General features: G+C 39.7%; 1 protein-coding gene across 2 annotated transcripts in view; it reads left to right on the top strand.

Moving 5' to 3' along the window:
- Zfand3 (zinc finger AN1-type containing 3) overlaps positions 1–19243 on the top strand; it is a 262402-nt gene that overhangs the window by 82002 nt on the left and 161157 nt on the right. For both annotated transcript variants that reach the window (XM_029566915.1, XM_008840047.3), the window contains exon 2: positions 11482–11522. In XM_029566915.1, coding sequence (XP_029422775.1) covers positions 11482–11522 — 41 coding nt within the window. The remainder of the gene's footprint in view (positions 1–11481; positions 11523–19243) is intronic.

The raw sequence follows: 19243 nt of genomic DNA, 5'->3' as shown, positions 1-19243 counted from the left end.
TAGAATCCACTTAGAAAAATGGCTTTCTTAGTAATAAATAATCTATATAGACTAATTCACCTGACAAGTCAGATTTGTTTCTGAATCTTACAAGTTTTATTTATACCTTTTTGTTGGCAATTTTTTAAAGAAAGCTTTACAAAGTAGTTGTCCTGTTCTCCCTACCCCCCACCCCAATTTCTGAAACGGAATACTGTGGTGCTGGTTAATTATGGGTGGAATCTTGGAATGTTATATTTAAGCCTGTAAATACTTTCATTGGGAAATGAGAATATGGTATGTCAGCAATTAATGTGAAGCTATTTGCTTTGTCTTTATGGTTTATGGCTGTCTTGCCCTGTCATGGGAAGTGCATGGCAGAAGTCACATTAAAATTCATGATAGGTATATTGGTGGGAAAAAAGAAAGTTAAAACTTGGTATCCTAAGAATAATTTGGATGCCTTCGCATAAATGTAAATATGATGTGATCTGCATTTTTCAGTGACGTCTCAGACCTCTTCTTGAGATAACTGTCACCTGATTTGAGAACCACATGCATAAGACACAGATACTAATTGCCTGTGGTAGGTGAGCATAGCAGGACCATGGTTGCTGGATCAGGCTTCCTCCACTGTCTCTGCCTTTTACTAGCAAGTCAACCTTGACAAGTTACTTCACTTTTCACTGCCTTAGTTTCCTCCTTTTTAAAATGTAGATTAAAATAGGAGTCATTAAACTAAACTAGCTTTAAACACATGTATCCTTAAATGGTTGCTTCATGTACATAACAGCAAGGGGTTCCAGTAAGGGCATGGGGCCCTAAAGATAACTGAAATAATCTGAGGATATTCTTGATTTCTAAAATAAAATTTAAAATTACTAAAAATTGGTTTAATTTCATAAATTTGTGACATACTAGATGTTCTGACACATGCACATTTGAAGCCTCCAAAGCAAGGTACTTCACACAGGTACCATTGTTTTCCCTACTGACTACTCATTTACATGCTCAACAGTGTGCAGGGTTTCATTTTTCACCATCACTGTCATTTCTTTGTCTTTTAAAACTAGCTACCCTAGTAGGTGTGACAAGATGGCATCTCACTCTGCTTTGATTTGCACTAGCCTGGTAATTATAGAATTCCCCCCCCCCCACACACACACCCATGTTACCTCCTGGCCATTTTGAGAAATGTCTTTAGTCTTTTGCCTGGTTTTCTATCAGGTTTCTCTTGGCTGTTCATGTCCTTCCTATGCTTTGACTATTAGCCTCTTAACAGATGTATGGTTTGAAAATGTTTTGACCTATTCAGTTGGTGGTTTTGTTACTCTTGATTGCTTTGCTGTGCATAATCTTTCTAGATTTAAAATAATTTATTTCCTAGTCATTGCCTTGTCTAATTGCCAACATCCTTTTCTTTTTTAAAACAGCAACATTTTATCCAAAGTAATCTACATAGATTTCATAGCAATATTGCTTTCTTTTGGTACTTACTGGTTTCGGTCAGAACAAAATAATAACTGTGTACCTAGAGTAACAAGTAATGCAGGGATAGTTTATAATGTATAAACATGTTTGGAAACAAAATCAAAATGACTTTTGGTAGACACTCGGCAACACGGGGGAGGGCAGTGATTCTGCATATTGAAAGTAGCTTTACTGACTGAGAGCATGCTCTAAGCTGTGATTATGTCCATCTGCTTTATGGGGCTCTGAGGCTTAGGTTAGTGTAGCAGGTTGAGTGTAGTCTTGTTGGGAAAACTTCAACTGCAGTCTTTTAAAAGCAGGAATGCTGTTGCAGATTCACTATAGGTTGGTTGGTATGAGTTTATTTTCTGCTAGCTTGCAGCCTTTATTTTTATGCATGGTGATAAGTCATGCATTTGTAAGAGGTGGTCAGTTCTATGGTAGGAAAGCAGCACTGTGGGGAGGGGGAGGGGGAGAAGAAAGCAGGGGGCTGGGAGAAGGGCAGGGACTCTGGCACCAGGCTTAGTCTTGAGGAGGGACACCATGCACTCTTAAGTTGAATTCTGTCAGTTGGATCCTGAGGCACTCAGAGTGCTTTTTAATGTTGCTTAAGTTTTATATAGTGGTACACAGTGTACTTATCAGGTTTGTGAATGGTATCAGCAGAAAAGCGTATTAAAATTCAGGTTACATGATGGTTAGTTAGAAAGTTAGTGAATATACATACATAGTATGGCATTTCTCACGAAAATTGTCTTAGTAAATAGCTGTGGAATGGGAATAGGGCAGGATTTAAACAAGTATAGGGAATCCCGCAGTGTTAAGAAAACCTGTTAAATAAGATGCCTTTATGTTTGAAATCATTGATAACAAGTCATGTAATTGGGATGGTGCTTACAGAAATCATAGAGGTTTCCTTTTATCATATTTAATATTGTACCAGCACAGGCTGTGCATATGATGATCTCAGAAAACTGTTCAGTGCGAGCAGACTATCTGAAAAAGAAGTACATAGTCTCCTATCAGACTGTCAGTAACATTTACCTTAGAAATAACAAGGAGAGTTTGGTAGTTACTATACTAGATTATATACCATTGTGTGATCATAGGCTTCATAGACTAAGGAACCCACTTTGATCTAATGAATGAGAAAACCAGACCCATGGTCATGCCTTTCAAGCTGGATTTTCCTGTCAGGTATTGCTCTTACTGATGTAGCACCTGTTGGAGGAGCCAGTGTTTTCAGACTGATGGCAAAATTATAAGAGCAAACAGCAGTGGGGGTGGTGCAGATAGGACATTAGAAGTGATGACCACGTTGGGAAATGGAAGTCTCTGGTGACGGGAAGCAAGGTGGCAGACACAGATGTATTGTTTTTCTTTTTGTGCTGGAAATTATAGTTGCTTAGGTTGATGACACAGAGAGCTTTGTTTTGCAAACTTTAGTCAGTCTTGTATTTCTGGTGAATGATTACAAAGTCAGCAGGAAGTGGGAATTTTGAACTTAACCTGTGATCATTGGACTAGGAAGGAAAGTGGTTTTGCTTCTGATAGTGCATTTCAGTTACGAGCCTCCCCTATCACCCATGGAGCTTCAGGGTGGGCCTGGGATCTTCCCAACTTTCTCATTACTCCTGGGAATGCTTTAGTAGATGAACAGGATGTGAACAGTGTTTGGAGTTTGAGCAAATACAGGTGTGGTGAGGTATAAATGACATTTTTTAAACAGAGACATTGCTTGTTCCCTTGCTGTACAGTGGTAGTCGTGGCCTTCTCCTCCTCTGCATTGAGGTGTTCTGTTAGTAGTTACCTCACTCAGATGATATGAAGGAAAAGGGCGCATCATGTGGATAGCTTTTTACTTGCATGCTTTCTGGCTGCTTGCAAGTACTTTGTGCTTCTCTCTCAGCCTGTCTGCTGCTTGGCTAGCCTACCTCTCCTGTAGTTTGGAGCCTTGTAACCATTACATTCTAGGCCTATGCCTCATTTTCTGACAAAGATCTAATAATGTCATCTTTGGTTTACTTTTCATCCTTTATTAAAATTATCCTGCCTTTGATCTGATTTTCCATAAATGCAGATAACTGAAGGCCTTTGCTTGAAAGCCTGAATTATCTTAGTAATGAAAGTAGGTAAATGTACACTTTGAATAAGATGAAGTAGAAATATTTGCTACTTGGGTTGGGCAAGTGAAGCTGTAATTCTTGAAATTTTTATGTAATCATTGTGAAGGTGGTGACATAAGGTCAGTATTTGCTATGAAGTAGTTCTTTAGTACAGTTAATTCATTGCAAAGATTTTATGATCATTCAGTTATTTTGATCTTTCTTTGGAAAAAATCACTCTGATCTCCACCAATGTAGCAGCCCCTCAGCCCCATCCATTTCACACAAGCAAGATGACTTACCAGTAGAAAAACAAGGCCAGGGAATATCTGAGATTACAGATTATCTCAAATTACATGTATTTCTATATATGTTCCCAATATAAGCTTTAGACTACCACTTTCTGCACTTGCTGTTATGAACAGGTTAGAAATTTCCACATCTCATAGACACCTGTTGTTCATGTTTGTTAAAACCACACACGGACAGTTTTCAGATGGTATCACTTTTGTTTTCAGCATCCAGGTTTTCTGTCCTAGAGCACAGATTTCAAAATGTGACTGTTATTATTGCTGCAGTTGTATCCCAAGCCGTAACTATCTATTCATGGAGCACTAGGAGAGTTGCTGTCATGTAGATGTTATTTACGATTTTCCTGACATTCCAAGTCCTTCATTGCATTGTGTGATCTTTTGTAATTGTGAAATGATCACACTCGAGAAGTTGTTTAAAACTTCCATCTGCTCTTCCTCTACCTCATAAGACTCTTTGGTGCAGTAACCTTGACAAAACATCCGGTACTCTAGTGCTGCTGTCACCTGATGGTCTTCTGGACCTCAGTGTCTCTGTTTCATGAGAACCTCACGTGGTGCTTGGGCAGATGCTCCTGCAACGGGGATTTGACCCAGTCCTCCATCCTCTTCTGAAATCCTAAGTACTATTTCTCTGGTCATGACTCAGTTTTTCACTTCCAGTTTGAAAAAAACAAAGAAAAAACTTTGTATGTGTGCGCAGGTGCGTGTGAGCTCCTTGGCACAAGTACAAAGGTCAGAGAACACCTTGCAGGAGCTGATTCTCTCCTCCTCCTTCTGCCTGTGACTCCCAGGGTTTTGACCTCAGGTCATCAGGCTTTGTGCCCCTACCCACTGAACCATCTTGCCCATAGCTTTTAATTGACCCCCCCCATTCTTGTTTATACTTAGAAGAAAACAATTAGTACTACTTCAAATTAAGGATTTAACTGTAAAGGTAATCCTTTCTGATAGGTAATTTCAAGGAAGGAAGGAAGGAAACGTCTTCTGTTTGGGCATAAGGGGAAGAAAGCTGTGTTCCCAGCATATATATGAGGTGATAGTGTCATTGACCTTCTTTTATGTGGAAAAGTGGCATTGTTACAGAGTTTGCTGTTTTCTCCCACTTTTCTACAAAGGCTTTCCCATGCTTTAGTTTTTGTTCTATTTTTGGCTAGTTTATTGATGGCCGTGCCTTGTAATTGTTAGATCTGCTGGCCTAAGGTGTTGGTAATGTGTTCAGGGCCACAGATTATGTGGCTTGTTTTCCATGTCTTTGTCTTTTAGTGCAAGAACTTAAAATACAAAACTAGAGGCATGCACTGGGCCTCACCCTCTTCAAGTTTGAGCTATGCAGCGTTGAAGCAGTATTGATTATAAACTGCACCTAAGTTCTACATTCTCATTGAAATTAGTTTTTAAAATGATCTGGATCTATATTGCTACATTCTAGAAACTAATTTAACAAGTCTTGTCTTTTCCTTTGCAATATTCTTTTAGAAAAAAACTTTGCAAACATCACCTGAATGATTTAGAGTGCTATGCACTAGTTTTGACAGGCTGGCCTCACTGATGAAAGCCTCCTTTGTCATCGACAGCTAGGATGCCATCTCTTTGAACTGGCCCTTTTCTTATTTGTCTGGGGTGAGCTGGGACTGATGATTTAGGAGAGCTGTTTACTGCTTCTGTTGTAGGAATTTAGACTGTAAGTGTGCTATACTAGGTGGCAGGCAGATTGGCACTAGTCTTTAAGCACCCAATCTTACCTCTAAGGCAACTTGAATATCTTTTAGAGTGAAGGAGGCATTAATTGCTGGCCCCCCATCACCTCTTCCTCCTCTCGTTTCTCCTTATGTCCTCTTGATCTCTTCCCTTTCCTTCATCTGCTGGGTTATTAAAAGAGACTGAATTAAGAAATGTGATTTTTCAGTGTTTGGAGATTGGAGCTTGTCATGTAAGAAAGAAATCCTACAGGGCCTGCTAGCTCATGCCAGCACTTGTAAAACAGGCAGGGGCATTGCCACAATGTAGAGGCCCATCTGGGCTATTAAAGTGAGACTTTGGAAAAACTAAGCCAGAGCAAACGAAACAAAACCAGAAAGAAGTCCCTCAGTAGAATCTAGATTTCTTTGGTTTTATGTTTCATTCCTAGCCTAGAGAAGATATACCAGAATGCTGGAAGAATTTGGCATATTTTATGTGCAGGGACTGAATTTTCATTTTATTCTTTAGTTTTCTGGTGTCCCAGGTTTTCCCTTTACTGTTGGTTGTGGAATGTAAGAGTAGTTGTTGAGGAAAATTGATAGGGTGACAGGGCTATTTTTTCTTTTACATTTATATTGAACTTTCTTGGGAGGACTTGACATGTATGTGCTTTTCTGGGTATGGAGAGCTAATACTTGCCATAAAAAGCATTATAGAGAATCCAGAATTCTGAGTAATTAGAAAATGTCAAAATTCCCCAGAATGAATTAACTTAACTTTGAGGGTTCTTTTTTTTTTTTTTTTTTTGTCCTTTTGAAGCAGGGTCTCCCTGTAGCTCCAGCTGGCCTGGAACTCACTATGTAGACCAGGCTGGACTTGAACTCACAGAGATCCGCCTGCCTCTGCTTCCCAAGTGCTGGGACTACAGGTGTGCGCCACCACGCCCAGCTACTTTTTTTTTTTTTAATTTAAAAATTTTCTGGTGTTGGGGCTAGAGAGATGGCTAAGGGATTGAGAGTGCTTGCTGCTCTTCTAGAGGACCCAGACTTAGTTCCTAGCACCCATTTTGGGCAGCTCACAACTGTCAGTAACTCTAGCTCCAAAATGATCTGACTCCTTTGGCTTCTAAAGGTACCTGCTCTCGTGCACATACCCACACACAGACACAGACCCACACACAGACACACACACACACTTTAGAACATAATAGAAACAAATCTTAGCAGATTCTTTAGTGTTTTAATCCTAATACTAGCACCATAATTTATAGGAATGTTTACTCAATGTAATGAAAGCAAAAAGACAAAGCTACATTAGGCAGAAGACTGTGTTTCAGGTTGAAACTCGCTGCACATTTGCAGACTGTACTCTGGCAGTCCTGAACAAGAATGGTTTCCTGTGGAAGCTGAAGCAACTGTTCTCACTAGGGATCCGTCCTCTAGTGCATCTCAGGCAGGTGTCTCAGCTTTCCTGACAACTCACACTCTCCTCCTAAGAACTGAGGACCTTTTCTGCTGCCCTTAGAACCTGCTGCTTCTGTATCTACCATGGGACTACCAGAGTGTCTTTCACCAAATTGCTTCCCCAGTCCGTAATTTGATTGCTGTTTTCTACTATAATTTCCAGAATCATCATAGTTACCACTTCCATGATAACTGTACCAACATTTCCTTTTTGGTTGTAAGCATTATTTTCTCCTCCCTTACCTCCAATATGTTTGCCTTGATTTCCATATCCTGGTCTACCACAGTGCCCCCTCTACTTCTATAAGCAGGACCACTGCCATGGGTATCACCACCTCCTCCATTATATCTACCACCACCTCTTCCATAGCTGCATCAGCTCCACTACTTCTACCATAGCCTCCTCTTTTTTTTTTTTTTGGTCTTTTTGAGACAGGGTCTCCTTGTAGCCCCAGCTGTCCTGGAACTCACTATGTAGACCAGGCTGGCTTTGAACTCACAGAGATCCGCCTGCCTCTGCCTCCTGAGTGCTGGGAGGCACCAGGCCCGGCTCATAGCCTCCTCTTTATCAATTTCCACAATGGGAGAGAACTGACTTCTGAAAATTTTCCTCTGACCTCCACATGCATACCATGGCATATATGTGCATGTGCATATGCGCGCGCGCACACACACACACACACAAAATAAATGTAACAGAAATTAAAAACAATAAAAAAATCTGAAAGTGACCAAGAGAGTTGTTTTCATGACACTTACCTTCCTAGTGGTAAAAGACATTTAATGAGCCAGATGTTGGGCCCATATCTGTAATCACAGGATTTGGAGATAGAAGCAGGAGGATTAGCAGGTCATCCTCAGCTACATAGCAAGTTTGGGGTCAGCCTGTGCTACTTGAAACCCTGTTCCAGAAAAACAGAGCCAGGAAAAAAAAAAAAAAAAAAAAAAAAAAAAAGCAAAGAAAGTGTTGTTATGGAAGGATGGTATGATGTGAGAGAGAAAGTGGGGTTGATTTAAATTGAGTAGTCAGGGGAAAGCTGCTAAGAGGTTTGAACTAGGACCTGAATGACCTTATTGATGACTTGGAGACAGGGTGAGCACATTCTGGAGAGAGAAAAAAGGCCAGTGTGGTAAAGTGTGGTGAGTGGAGGGGCTGAGTGCTAAGAAAAGAGAGGGGAGGTAGGCGGAGTCAGACCATAAAGGGTCTCCAGGCTTTGGCTAAAAGATGGATTTTATACTATAGGCAACAAGAGATGATTGGAGAGCATTAAGAAAATAGCATAAGCCGGGCGTGGTAGCACACGCCTTTATTCCCAGCACTCGGGAGGCAGAGGCAGGCAGATCTTCATGAGTTCAAAGCCAGCCTGGTTTACATAGTGAGTTCCAGGCCAGCTGGGGCTACAGGGAGACCCTGTCTCAAAAAAAAAAAAAACCCAAAAAACAAAAAAAACCCAAAACAAACAAAAGAAAATTGCATAATCTAATTTGTTTTGAAAAGATAGCCCTAGCCACTGGGTGAGCACTTCTTGCAGAGTCAGGAGAGAACAGGAGACAGTGAAAAGTCATGTACCACAGCGTAGGTGAGAGCAGTGGCCAGAACAGAATTTGAGAGGTAAGTACATAGGTTTTAAACAGGTGTAGTTGTAAGTGGAGCCAGTGATCATGAGTGTAATCTGGGAGACTGCAGGAAAGAGGGAGTTAAAGCTGTCCTCGAATATTTTGATTGGAGCAACTGGGAGGAAGCTGTTACCATTTACAAAGTTGGATGAGAGTTCAGCCAACTTGGGAGGATAATGAGAATTCTGATATGAAAGGCTGTGTTTTGAGTTGCAAGTTTGAGGCATCACATAAATATGTGATGAGACAAAGTTGAAGAGGTTTGAGATTGAAGATGATATGTGAATCTTATGTACAGATACAGCATTGAATCTACGAGGCTGCCTGTGATTTCTGTGTGATAGGCGGAGGTAACAAGGACTGAGTTCCTGGAAGCTCAGAGATAAAGTTTTGGCAGTGGAAGAGAAGCCAGTAAAAGTGACCGAAAGGGAATAATTAAGTGGGAAGAAAATCAGGGAAGTGAGAGGAGGTAGAGAGGAAGTAAGAGGTCCTAGGTTTGACCTAGGACCTGCGTAACAAGTAAAAGAGAAAGGGGCACAGGTCTGCTTAAGTGCTGCTGGGAAGAAAAAAGATGAGGTCAGAAACAGCCCTTGTCATTGCTAAAAAATGTCAACCTAGTAGACATGTTCTAGCTTCCAAGTCTTGGAGAGAATAAGTTTGTTTTGTTTACAGTGACTTGTTACAGCAGCATCAAAAAACTAAAGAAAGTTCTCAGAAGTCTGCCATTTCCTTTGGATTCATGTTGTTGACTCATGGGAACCAGATTGACAGCTTTTAGCAGTGACAGTTGTATCTGTAGCCAAGTAGGTTTATTTCATATTTAAAATGTTTTGATTAATATAAACTACATTATTTCTTTTATAACCTGACTGATAAACGTGGCTGAAAATTCTTACTCAGAATATAGAATGAATGCCATTTAGTAATACAGAGGTACGGTGGACACTTTGAATACATGAACTATCTGGAGATCAAGGAGACTGAGGAAAAATGCTTTGTGTGTGTGTGCATGTGTAGGAGGGCAGAGGTTTGTAACAGGGAGCAGATGTGACTTTCATGTGACCAGATCTGTGGTTGTGGATCATTCTCATGAACTACAGAGTGCTGGGTTGGGATTGGTGTATATTTCTCAGCTTTTATGTGAGGCAGAACCCCATGTTGGACATGGTGAAAAGAACAGACTTTGAAGTTAGACTTGACTTATTAGTCTCTGGCAAGCTATATGCTCTCTTGCAACATTTCTTTCTTCACTGGTAAAACAGGGTTGACAGAATCTAGTATTGCGCCTGCCACATAGTTAGTATGTAGTAAATGTCATCGTAAATATCTCTTCATCTGTTTACTCAGTTTTACTCATTTGATACCTGATTTTCTCCATTGCCCTCTATGTGCTTATATTAAGTAGAATCCCAAAGAAAATTCACATGTTGACACCGCATGGGAAATAGTGGTACCCTTTGCCCACCTTACCATCTGTGACAATAGCTGCTAAGTCTCCAAGGAACGCAATCACAGACATCAAGAAATACTTCCTGAGGGAGACCTTATGTTCTTTAATTGTGGTTGATGGTTTTATGAGACAGTCTTGCTATGTAACCCAAGCTGGCCTCAAACTTGTGACCTTCCTGCCTCAGCCTCCTCTAAGTGCTCAGATGATAGGTGTGTATCACCAGACCTAGTTCTGAGACTTTTAATTGTTAAATTTAGTAAAAAAGGCAGAAGAAAATTGGTTTTAGAAAATTGTTCTATTTGTTGGGGTAACTCTGGCCGAAGGCTCAGATCCTGGGAGGGGAGTTGCTGAGGAACAAAGCTGCAAATAGAAGGAGGGGTACTAAGAGTAAGTCTTCTTGGACCCATGGACAGTAAAGGAAATAGCAGGAATTTGAACCCAGCAGGGTACTTTTTGGTCCCTGGCTGGCTGTGTGGTACCAGGTGCTGACTGTGACAGAGGGAACGCGGGGTGCCGCCTGCAGTCAGATAGGCAGTCCTCTGCAGGTGTCTAGCTGTGTAACGTGGACAGGCTGCTCAGATGGGGTGACAGCAAATGCCCTTTTTTCTAAGACCCCTCAGCTTAAGAGTACCTTGGAGGAGGTAGGGGAACATTTCCTTATTAAATTGTTCATTACTTGTAGCCAGTTGTAGTGTTTTCAGGTTACACAAACACTAGTGTGATTTTTTTTTTTTTAAGTAGCAATATGATAATGCCCACCTTGGGATTTGGAGATGTTTAATAAGATAATATGTGTTAAATGTCTGTCCAGGTTAGTACTTAGTGAGTTATACCTATTTTTAACAGATGCAAGGACATGGAAAATAATTTGATTGGGAACAGCTGAAGGAAAAATTTGACACAACATGGTCATAATGTGACCAGCATCTGAAATATGACTAGAATGAGAGAAAAGAAGAGAGAAACTTTCTAGGGATTAGAGATCAAAGGACTGCAATTATGAGGAGAATGTTTAAAGTCCCTTTGCAGATAGCATTTCCACTGTTTGCAGTAGTGACTTGCTTGTGTGTTCCACTAGAAACAGGGAATGTGCTCACCATGAGATAATTGACTCCTGGGCTGTTTTCTTTATAGCACACCCTACAGCACACCTAAACTTACTGACACCTCAGCTGTTCCCTGCAGCAAATACAGTAATGCATGGGCTCATGCAAGAAACAAATGAAACTTGTGTGTTTTGGTTTTGTTGGGGTGGGTGGCAGCTGGCCAGTCTTTGCTATTAGCTTATTAGATAGTCATCTGGCCAGGGAATTCTTTGTCTGAACTTCATCTTTTGTTTGGATTAGAGTGATATGGAGTTTTTAGCTCTTCTTTCTTTTTTTTCTTTTCTTTTTTTGTCCCAGGTCCAGCAAGACTATGAATCTCTGTTCCAAATGCTTTGCTGGTAAGTGGAGAAAAGGATTTTGTTTTGTTTACAATTTATGTTTTTCTCTTTAGTTATTTTAAGGTCATCTAAGTCATTTGACCCTCCTCTGGATTTTGCATGGGGCTTTTTTCCCTCTGTGTATGAAAGCAGATTCTTCTCACCAGCTGCTTCGTGGATTTGCTAAAGGTTGCTGAAATGGTCTTCCCTGGGTGGAATGAATTTCATGTCTGTTGGTATACACAGGAACTATAAAAACCTGTCTGGTTTAGCAGGGTAATGTATGTTCAGCTCTGACCCAGACTAAGTGCTGCTTTGCCCATGAGAGTACCACAGAAGAGTATTCTCAAGCTGGAGTCGGGAGTGGTCCTGCTGAGTTAGCCCCTTCTAATCAGATCCTCCTTGAAATCACCTTGGGTAAGTCACTGCTGCTCTTTGGACCTTAGATCCATCATTTAAGAAATGAAAGACTGGACTTGACTGACCAAGGGCTTTTACTAGCCCCTGATGCCGATTGACTCTGAATTATGATTCCTTCATGAACTTGAATCCCTCAGTTTCATTTAAAAAATATTTTATTTATTATTTTTATTTTATGCATATGAGTGTATTGCCTGCCTGTAGGTAAGTGCACCCGTGTCGTGCTATGCCCGAGGAGGACAGATGAGGCCATTGGCTCCCCTGGAACTGGAGTTATGGACAGTTGTTAGCCGCCATGTGGGTGCTGGGATTCGAACCCAGGTCTTCTGCAAGAATAATCAGTGTTCTTAACCGCTGAGCCATCTCTCCAGCCCCCTTAGTTTCATTTTTTTTAAAAAAGCTTTATATCCAGTGAGCTTCTGTAAAACAATTAACTCTTTGCCCATGATGATATGTTTAACTTTTTCCCCTTGATTTATTTTGGCAAAGGTGAGCAAAGCTGGAAACTACTTAAGAGTGTTATGACAGATTATAGTGATACACTGTTGCAGTAGACAAGACCCAAACTCAATTACCATTTGCAGAGATGGGGAGGCCAAAGGAGAGTACAGAAGTATGTGTATGTAGGGGGTTGAGAGGCAGGCTCAATAGAAATAGAAAAGTGAGAAAGATTAGAAAGTAAAAAGTTGACAAAGGTAAATCATGCTGATATGTCAGCTCACATACAGAGCTGGCAGTGAGCAAGGTTAGGGTTCGGTTTTCCTGTAGATACTGGGAGAGAGACTTGGTAATTACATTTTCAAAATAAGACTTTCTGGTCCTTGGGAAGGACTCTCTGGAGTTGTAGGAGATACATTTGTATCCCAGAGGGACAGAGGAAAAAATTCATTATTCTTAGTTCTTTTTAAATTCTCTGTGCATGGTCAGGCCCTGTCTTCAGGTGTTGGCTAGAATAAACAGTGCATTCTTTTGTAGCCTGAAGAAGACTTGATTTAAAAAAGAGGGGAATGGGTAATTCTAGGGATGCAGCTTTTTACTCAGAAGGTTGTTAGTATTTAAGTCCTAACACAGGGTGTGTGTGTGTGTGTGTGTGTGTGTGTGTGTGTGTGTGTGTGCTTAGATAATATAGGCACCAGGAGAAGACCTAGTCAAGAATGGGCTCAAGGGGCTGGAGAGATGACTCGGTGGTTACAAACACTGCATGTTCTTGCAGAAGATCCAGGTTGGATTCCCAGCACACACATGGCGGCTAACAACCGTCTGTAATTCCAGTTCCAGGGGATCCGATGCCTTCTTCTGACCTCTCCATGAGTCACATCTAGGCCGTACACTCATACACATAACATAAAAATAATGAAAAAATAAAATATTTAAAAGAATGGGCTGGAGAAACTTAGCTAGAGTTTAATCAAAAGGATTTTTATTTGTTAATTTTCATCTTAGATTCATTATGCTATTTGGGCAAAGAAACAGTTAAACTGTAAGGTTTAAACCTTGACAGTTTTGCCTAAATTAGAGGATAAATGGAAAAGGTGGGTTAGGGAAGCCAGCAGCTTGTATCTGTTCAAAATTAGAGATTGGTTAATAATTTGGTTTTTGTTTTGTTTTAAAAGAGAGGCAACACTGGTAACTTTTGGGCTTGTCCTTTAAAACATATTCCTACCATACTCCATGGGAACTTGATGACTGCAGTCATAGGTATGAAGAAATGCTTCTTCACTGAGGACAGTGTGACTTTACTAGGACAGGTGAAAATAGAGCCAAACACACAATAGATACAGAGATCCCTTGTGTAGTTTAGTAAACTGTTGCTCTGAGGGAAGTCCAGATGCTTTTGAATAAGGTGGCTCACACCAGGCATGAAGAATTGTCTCATATCCTAAATGAGCATAAGGGTTTTAAAAATGGTCAGCAGAGTCATAGCTCAGTCATGATCTTCATGTTTCTTTGGATTTGTTACATATGTATATTTTTTTTCCTTTGGTTGTAATTATTTTCTCTGCTGTCCTCCCTCCCTCCCTCCTTCTTCTTCTCCCTCTTTTTTTTTTTTTTTTTTTTTTTTAAACACGGTTTTGCTTTGAAAGATACTAGCAGAATGGTTCTACAACTTCCCAAAATGGGTATCAACTGAGGACCAAGAATACAAACACATGAACCTATCTGGGGAACATTTTACATCCAGACCATTACAAGGATTTAAACATATTGTTCCTTTTAAACCTAAGTATTCTTTTCCATGACTCACATAAAACTGAATAAATAAAGGAGAAATGACTATTCACAGTGAAAGCATCTTTTCTGACCCTATGTAGAATAGTTGTATAAAAAGAAATAATAGTGGATCACTGTACTGATTTATAGAACTGAAGTAAAATGATGACCAATTTAAAATGCAGTTAAAACATCTCTTAAATTTCAAATTAATTGAGGCTGGGCATGGTGGTGCACCAGCCCATTACTCCTGTAATCCCAATACAGAGAGACAGAGGCAAGAGCTCCGTGAGATTGAGGCCAGCCTAGTCTACATAGGTCCAGGCCATCTGAGGCTATAGGAATACCCTGTTTCAATCTTTCCCTAAAAAACCCCAACAATAATGAAATACCAGTTTTTGACCCCACCTCATTCCCCACGTGTGTGCTCACTCACTGCCTCATGTGTAGAGACCAGAGGTCAATCTGGGGGTTGTTCCTCAAGAGCCATCAACTTACTTTTTGAGACAGTCTCACTGGGACCTGGGGCTTGCCAATTCAGCTAGTCTGGCTGGCCAGTAAGGCCCAGAGATCCCCTTGTCTCTTCTCCCCTCCTCAGGTGCCTGTCCCTGTGTGTTTGTGTTTGCTTATATCACGCAGCCCAGCTTTTTTTTCTTCTTTTAATCATGGGTGCTCAAGTCCTCATGCTTGCAAGGCAGGTACTTTACTGACTGAGCTGTTAAACCTTTTTCTTTCTTTCTTCTGGTACTACTGGAGATTGGACCCCAGCAAGCTCTCTGCTGCCAATACACATTTCTTGATGACAGGATAGCCAAAGTGTTCATTGTCTCTTTTAACTATTGTTTTTTGTTTGCTGGCTTTTTGTTTTTGTTAGACAGGGTCTCTGCTGGCCTGGGACTCATTATATTGATGGGCTGGCCTTCGCTTCACCAGCGCTGGGATTAAAGGTCTGTTCCATCACACTTGGCTGTTGAGATATATATATATATATATATATATGTATATATAAACATTTTTTTCCTTTTTCTTTTTGATAATTTGTACTTTCTTAACTGGATTAGTGTTAAGGTGTTGCTGAAACAATCGGTCCATACTTGCTGGTTTACAATAGGCATTTCTTCTCTGTTATGGAGGCCTGAAGCCTAACACCAAGGTATCCGCAGGGTTGGTTACTCCTGGAGCCTCAGAAACAATCCATTCCGTGTTTTGCCAGGAGTCCTTTATAGACACTGTCACTCCTTCACCCTCAGATGGTCTTCTTTCTGCTGTCTGTCTGCTCTCTCTTTTAAGAATGTGACATTGAAGTTAGAATTCATTCTTAACCAGGATCATTTTTTATGGAGGAATATTTAACTTAATTGTGTCTACAAAGGCCCCTTTTCAAATAAAATCCCATTTACAGGTTGTTGGTTGACAGACTTTGGTGGTGGAGGTGGGGGCATTGATTCATTCAGTCTACTGCAGGAGTAGATAATTACTTTACAGACAGGTTTCTAAGAGGTGTGTGCTCCCAGTTCACCATGTGTACCACCATCAAAGACTTAGACTGCTAGATATGAGAATAGCTTAGGTTGGATAAGGTTACCTTCTTAGCTAGTTAGAATGTCCTTCATGACATAGCTGCTTATATTTGCTGTGCTGTATATTCTCAGTGGACTAATGCAGACTGTATCAGAATGAGTAGGCTTAGGTTTATGGGATTCCCTTTGTGTGACAGGAATGTGGATAAATAACTGCTGGTAGACTCAAGATAGACTTGGAGAGCACGTGAGATTGTAGTGTCTGTGACCTTAACTCCACCTAGCTATTGGTATTCAAAGTAATTCTTGATCTGCCTGTTATTTTTGTGGATTTTGGGAATCTTTTCCTGGTTATGACCCTTTTGAACTTTTTTCATCCACAGTAGGGATAAGTGAGAGAAAAGAATGGGACATTGTCTTTAATCTACTCATAGTAACTAAAAAATTTGATGTTTACTACTATAAAATTTTATACCAGTGGGGCTGGAGAGATGGCTCAGTGGTTACCCAGGTTCAATTCCTAGCACCTACATGGCAGCCAATAACCATTTGTAACTCCAGTTCCAGGGAAATCCAACACCTCCTTCTGACCTCCTTGGGAATTGCAGGACACAGGAGCACTTACACACATGCAGGCAATACAGTCATACATTAAATTAAAGATAATAAATAAAATATTTTTAAAAATTTTATACCAGAACTGGGCGTGGTGGTGCATGCTTTTAATCCCAGCACTTGGGAGGAAGAAGCAGGTGGATCTCTGTGAGTTTGAGGCCAGCCTGGTTTACATAGTAAGTTTCAGACCAGCTGGGCTGTAGGGAGACCCTGGCTCAAAAAGATTAAAAAAAAAAAAAAATTATACCAGTTAGAAGTCTCCAGTGCTTGCTGATTCTACAGTCTAAAGTAGATTTAATTGTATGTTGACAACCTGTATTCTTGTCCAAGGGTTGCTTTACCTTTAACTTTTGTAAGTTACTTTTAGACAGAGTACTAGATACAGAGAAGAAAAAGAACTTTAAGGCTTCGGGTTTGATAGAAGTAAAGTGCTTCTGCTTTAGAGAAAAGTGAAAATGATACATGATCAGACAGAGTATCAGGAGGAGGGTACTTGGAAGTGATGAATTACTGTTTGTGGAAAAACGTTGAAGGGTATGTACAGTTACATCTCTACTTTGAAAAAGGCATTGAAGTCCTGAAATGAAGCAGTTGCTTTGGTGGTTAAGATAGTTTCATCTTTTTTTTTCCTTTGGAATGGTTTTTTTTAAAAAAATATTTATTTAATAACCACATACTTAGAAGAAGCATTTCACTACATCAGCATTGACATATTCAATAACAATTTTCTGAGCTTGGATGCATCTCTTACAAAATTGGCTGTACATTTTTAGGTTTACAGTTGAATTATTACAGTTATACAATATTGTACTCAGTATAAACCCTATAAGATATAAAATTAAGTGAGGTTTTAACCTTTAAAAAAGATCTCTATTTCATTTTAAAATACAGAGTTTCATGCAGAAAACTTCATTTTTAATGATTGAATTTAAATGACATTAAGATGTTTGCACATGCATTTCTAATCTCTATATATCTGATTATTACTAGTCACAGTTGGTTATTTTCTGAGCTCCTTGGCATCTGAGCATGGATATAAAGTCATCAGGTAGATTTCATTGGTAATGTTTTTTACATCTACTAGTTATTGAGGAGCAAATTTTTATGCTTTGAAGAATTATTTTTTTAATCATTATGTTTTTTTTATTTTTAATAACTACATGATTAGAAGCTTTTTTCATCTTATGAAGCTCTTTTGTTCAGTGTCATCTCACTTGATCCTCAGAATGTTAGCAGTTTTGTATGCATTTTGTAGAGCAGGAAACTGCACCTCAAATGAGGCGTCATGTTTCCAAGATTAAATAAATTTTAAAACGAAGACTTGAGGTTGATTTTAGGTATTTAGACTCCAGTCGTGACCATCTCCATGGTGTGCTGTGACTAGGAGTGAAGGTGATGGATTAGATAGAATGGCAAACGCTGAAGTGAAGTGGATTTAGATCACATTGAACGGCAGGGTTTTATTTGTGCTTTTCCCATGCTCTTTTAATTCAGTTTGACTTCAGATCTCCAGGGAGAATCAGAGCGATGTGCTGGAAGCTTCATAGATTAGCTAATTTGGGAAAAGGTGTCCATGTGTGATGGAGGGGTGGGGGGAGGGGGTGTTTTTGTCTAACACATTTTCTATTTTGGTGGTGAGATTCTCATTTCTTAACATCTTTCTTGTGCATATAACTTTTAGCTCATTAACCTTGCTCTCTGTACTGCATAAAGAAGCTCCATTTCTAATTTAGTCTCTTGTGTTTAGCATCTCAAAAGATGTAAAAAGATGTTTGGAAGTGTGATTTAATTGTAGGCGTGTTTGCACATTGTCAGTGGGAAGGTAAAGATAAGTTTCATATTTAGACAGTGCAACCTATAGGCTTCGACTGTTAAACTGCCCTGCTTGGCATTCCTCTTCTCATATGTGTGTAATATTGTTCAGATGTACCTTATTGAGCAGTTTGCTTGGGTTGTGGAAAAGCCTGTCCTCTGTCTGTGCATTTGCTCATTTGGAAATCTTATATAGTTTATAGAGATGCTAGTGATTTGCTCCTATGCTGCCCTGTGGATTTTGTTCCATATTACAGTCTGATTCCACTACCTAGTCCTGTACTCGTAAAATCTTAGGTTAGGGATGCTAAAGATGGAGGGACTTGAATTCTAAAGTTTTTTTTTTTTTTTTTTTTTTTTTTTTTTTAATTCAAACTGAATGTAATGAGCTATGTGCTTTAGGGACCTGGCTTTGCCTTGCCAATTAGATCAAAGTGGTTACTGAGAAAGAATATGTTTTAAATAAAACATGGCACCTTTGAGTGGGGCTGACACTCATTTGGGAATAAAAAGATAGAATTTTAACTCTTTGACTCACAGAGAAGATCTGTTGGAAAGATCAGCCATTTTCAGGGGCAAAGAAGGCTAAGAGTTTACCTCCACAGAGTGGTTTTGTAACTTTCCTCATGTGACTAAACAGTTTAAAGCTTTGCCTTTACCAATTTGTTCTTTTCCCATTGTGACTATTTGAGACATGTGCTAGCAAAATTCTCTAAATTCCCGAGCATTTATCCAATGGCTGCAGTGATTTCAGAGTTTTGACTGCTCTTCTTAGGAATGTGATTATATGTGAAACTAATAACTATTTAGGTCTTATTTTTCTAGCATATAAAGGTATTAAGCCAAGTTCTGAATGGAATAGTCATTTAACTCCAGGGATATTCAAAGTTATGAAGAGAAGTGTGAAGTGCTGTGATTTGTATGGGTGGTTTTTTGTCTCTAGAGGGTAATGGCATTTAACCACCAATGACAAGACATGAAGTTGCAATTTTCACCAAACACTTTAAAAACCCAGATGTTTTTCAGTAGACCTTCATAGGCTTTGGCAATTCGTTCTAAAGAGGGACCCTTACACATTGTTTCAGTTATTATTTGTATCTACTCTAAAAATAGTGGAATTCTGTTTTTAGATGATTTATCAAATAAACTAGAAATCAGCATTGG

This window comes from Nannospalax galili, unplaced genomic scaffold (genome assembly GCF_000622305.1).
Source record: "Nannospalax galili isolate Female #2095 unplaced genomic scaffold, S.galili_v1.0 scaffold538, whole genome shotgun sequence".
NCBI classification, from domain to species: Eukaryota; Metazoa; Chordata; class Mammalia; order Rodentia; family Spalacidae; genus Nannospalax; species Nannospalax galili.
Note: the sequence above shows the minus strand (reverse complement) of the source record. Positions and strands in the feature narration are given on the sequence as shown.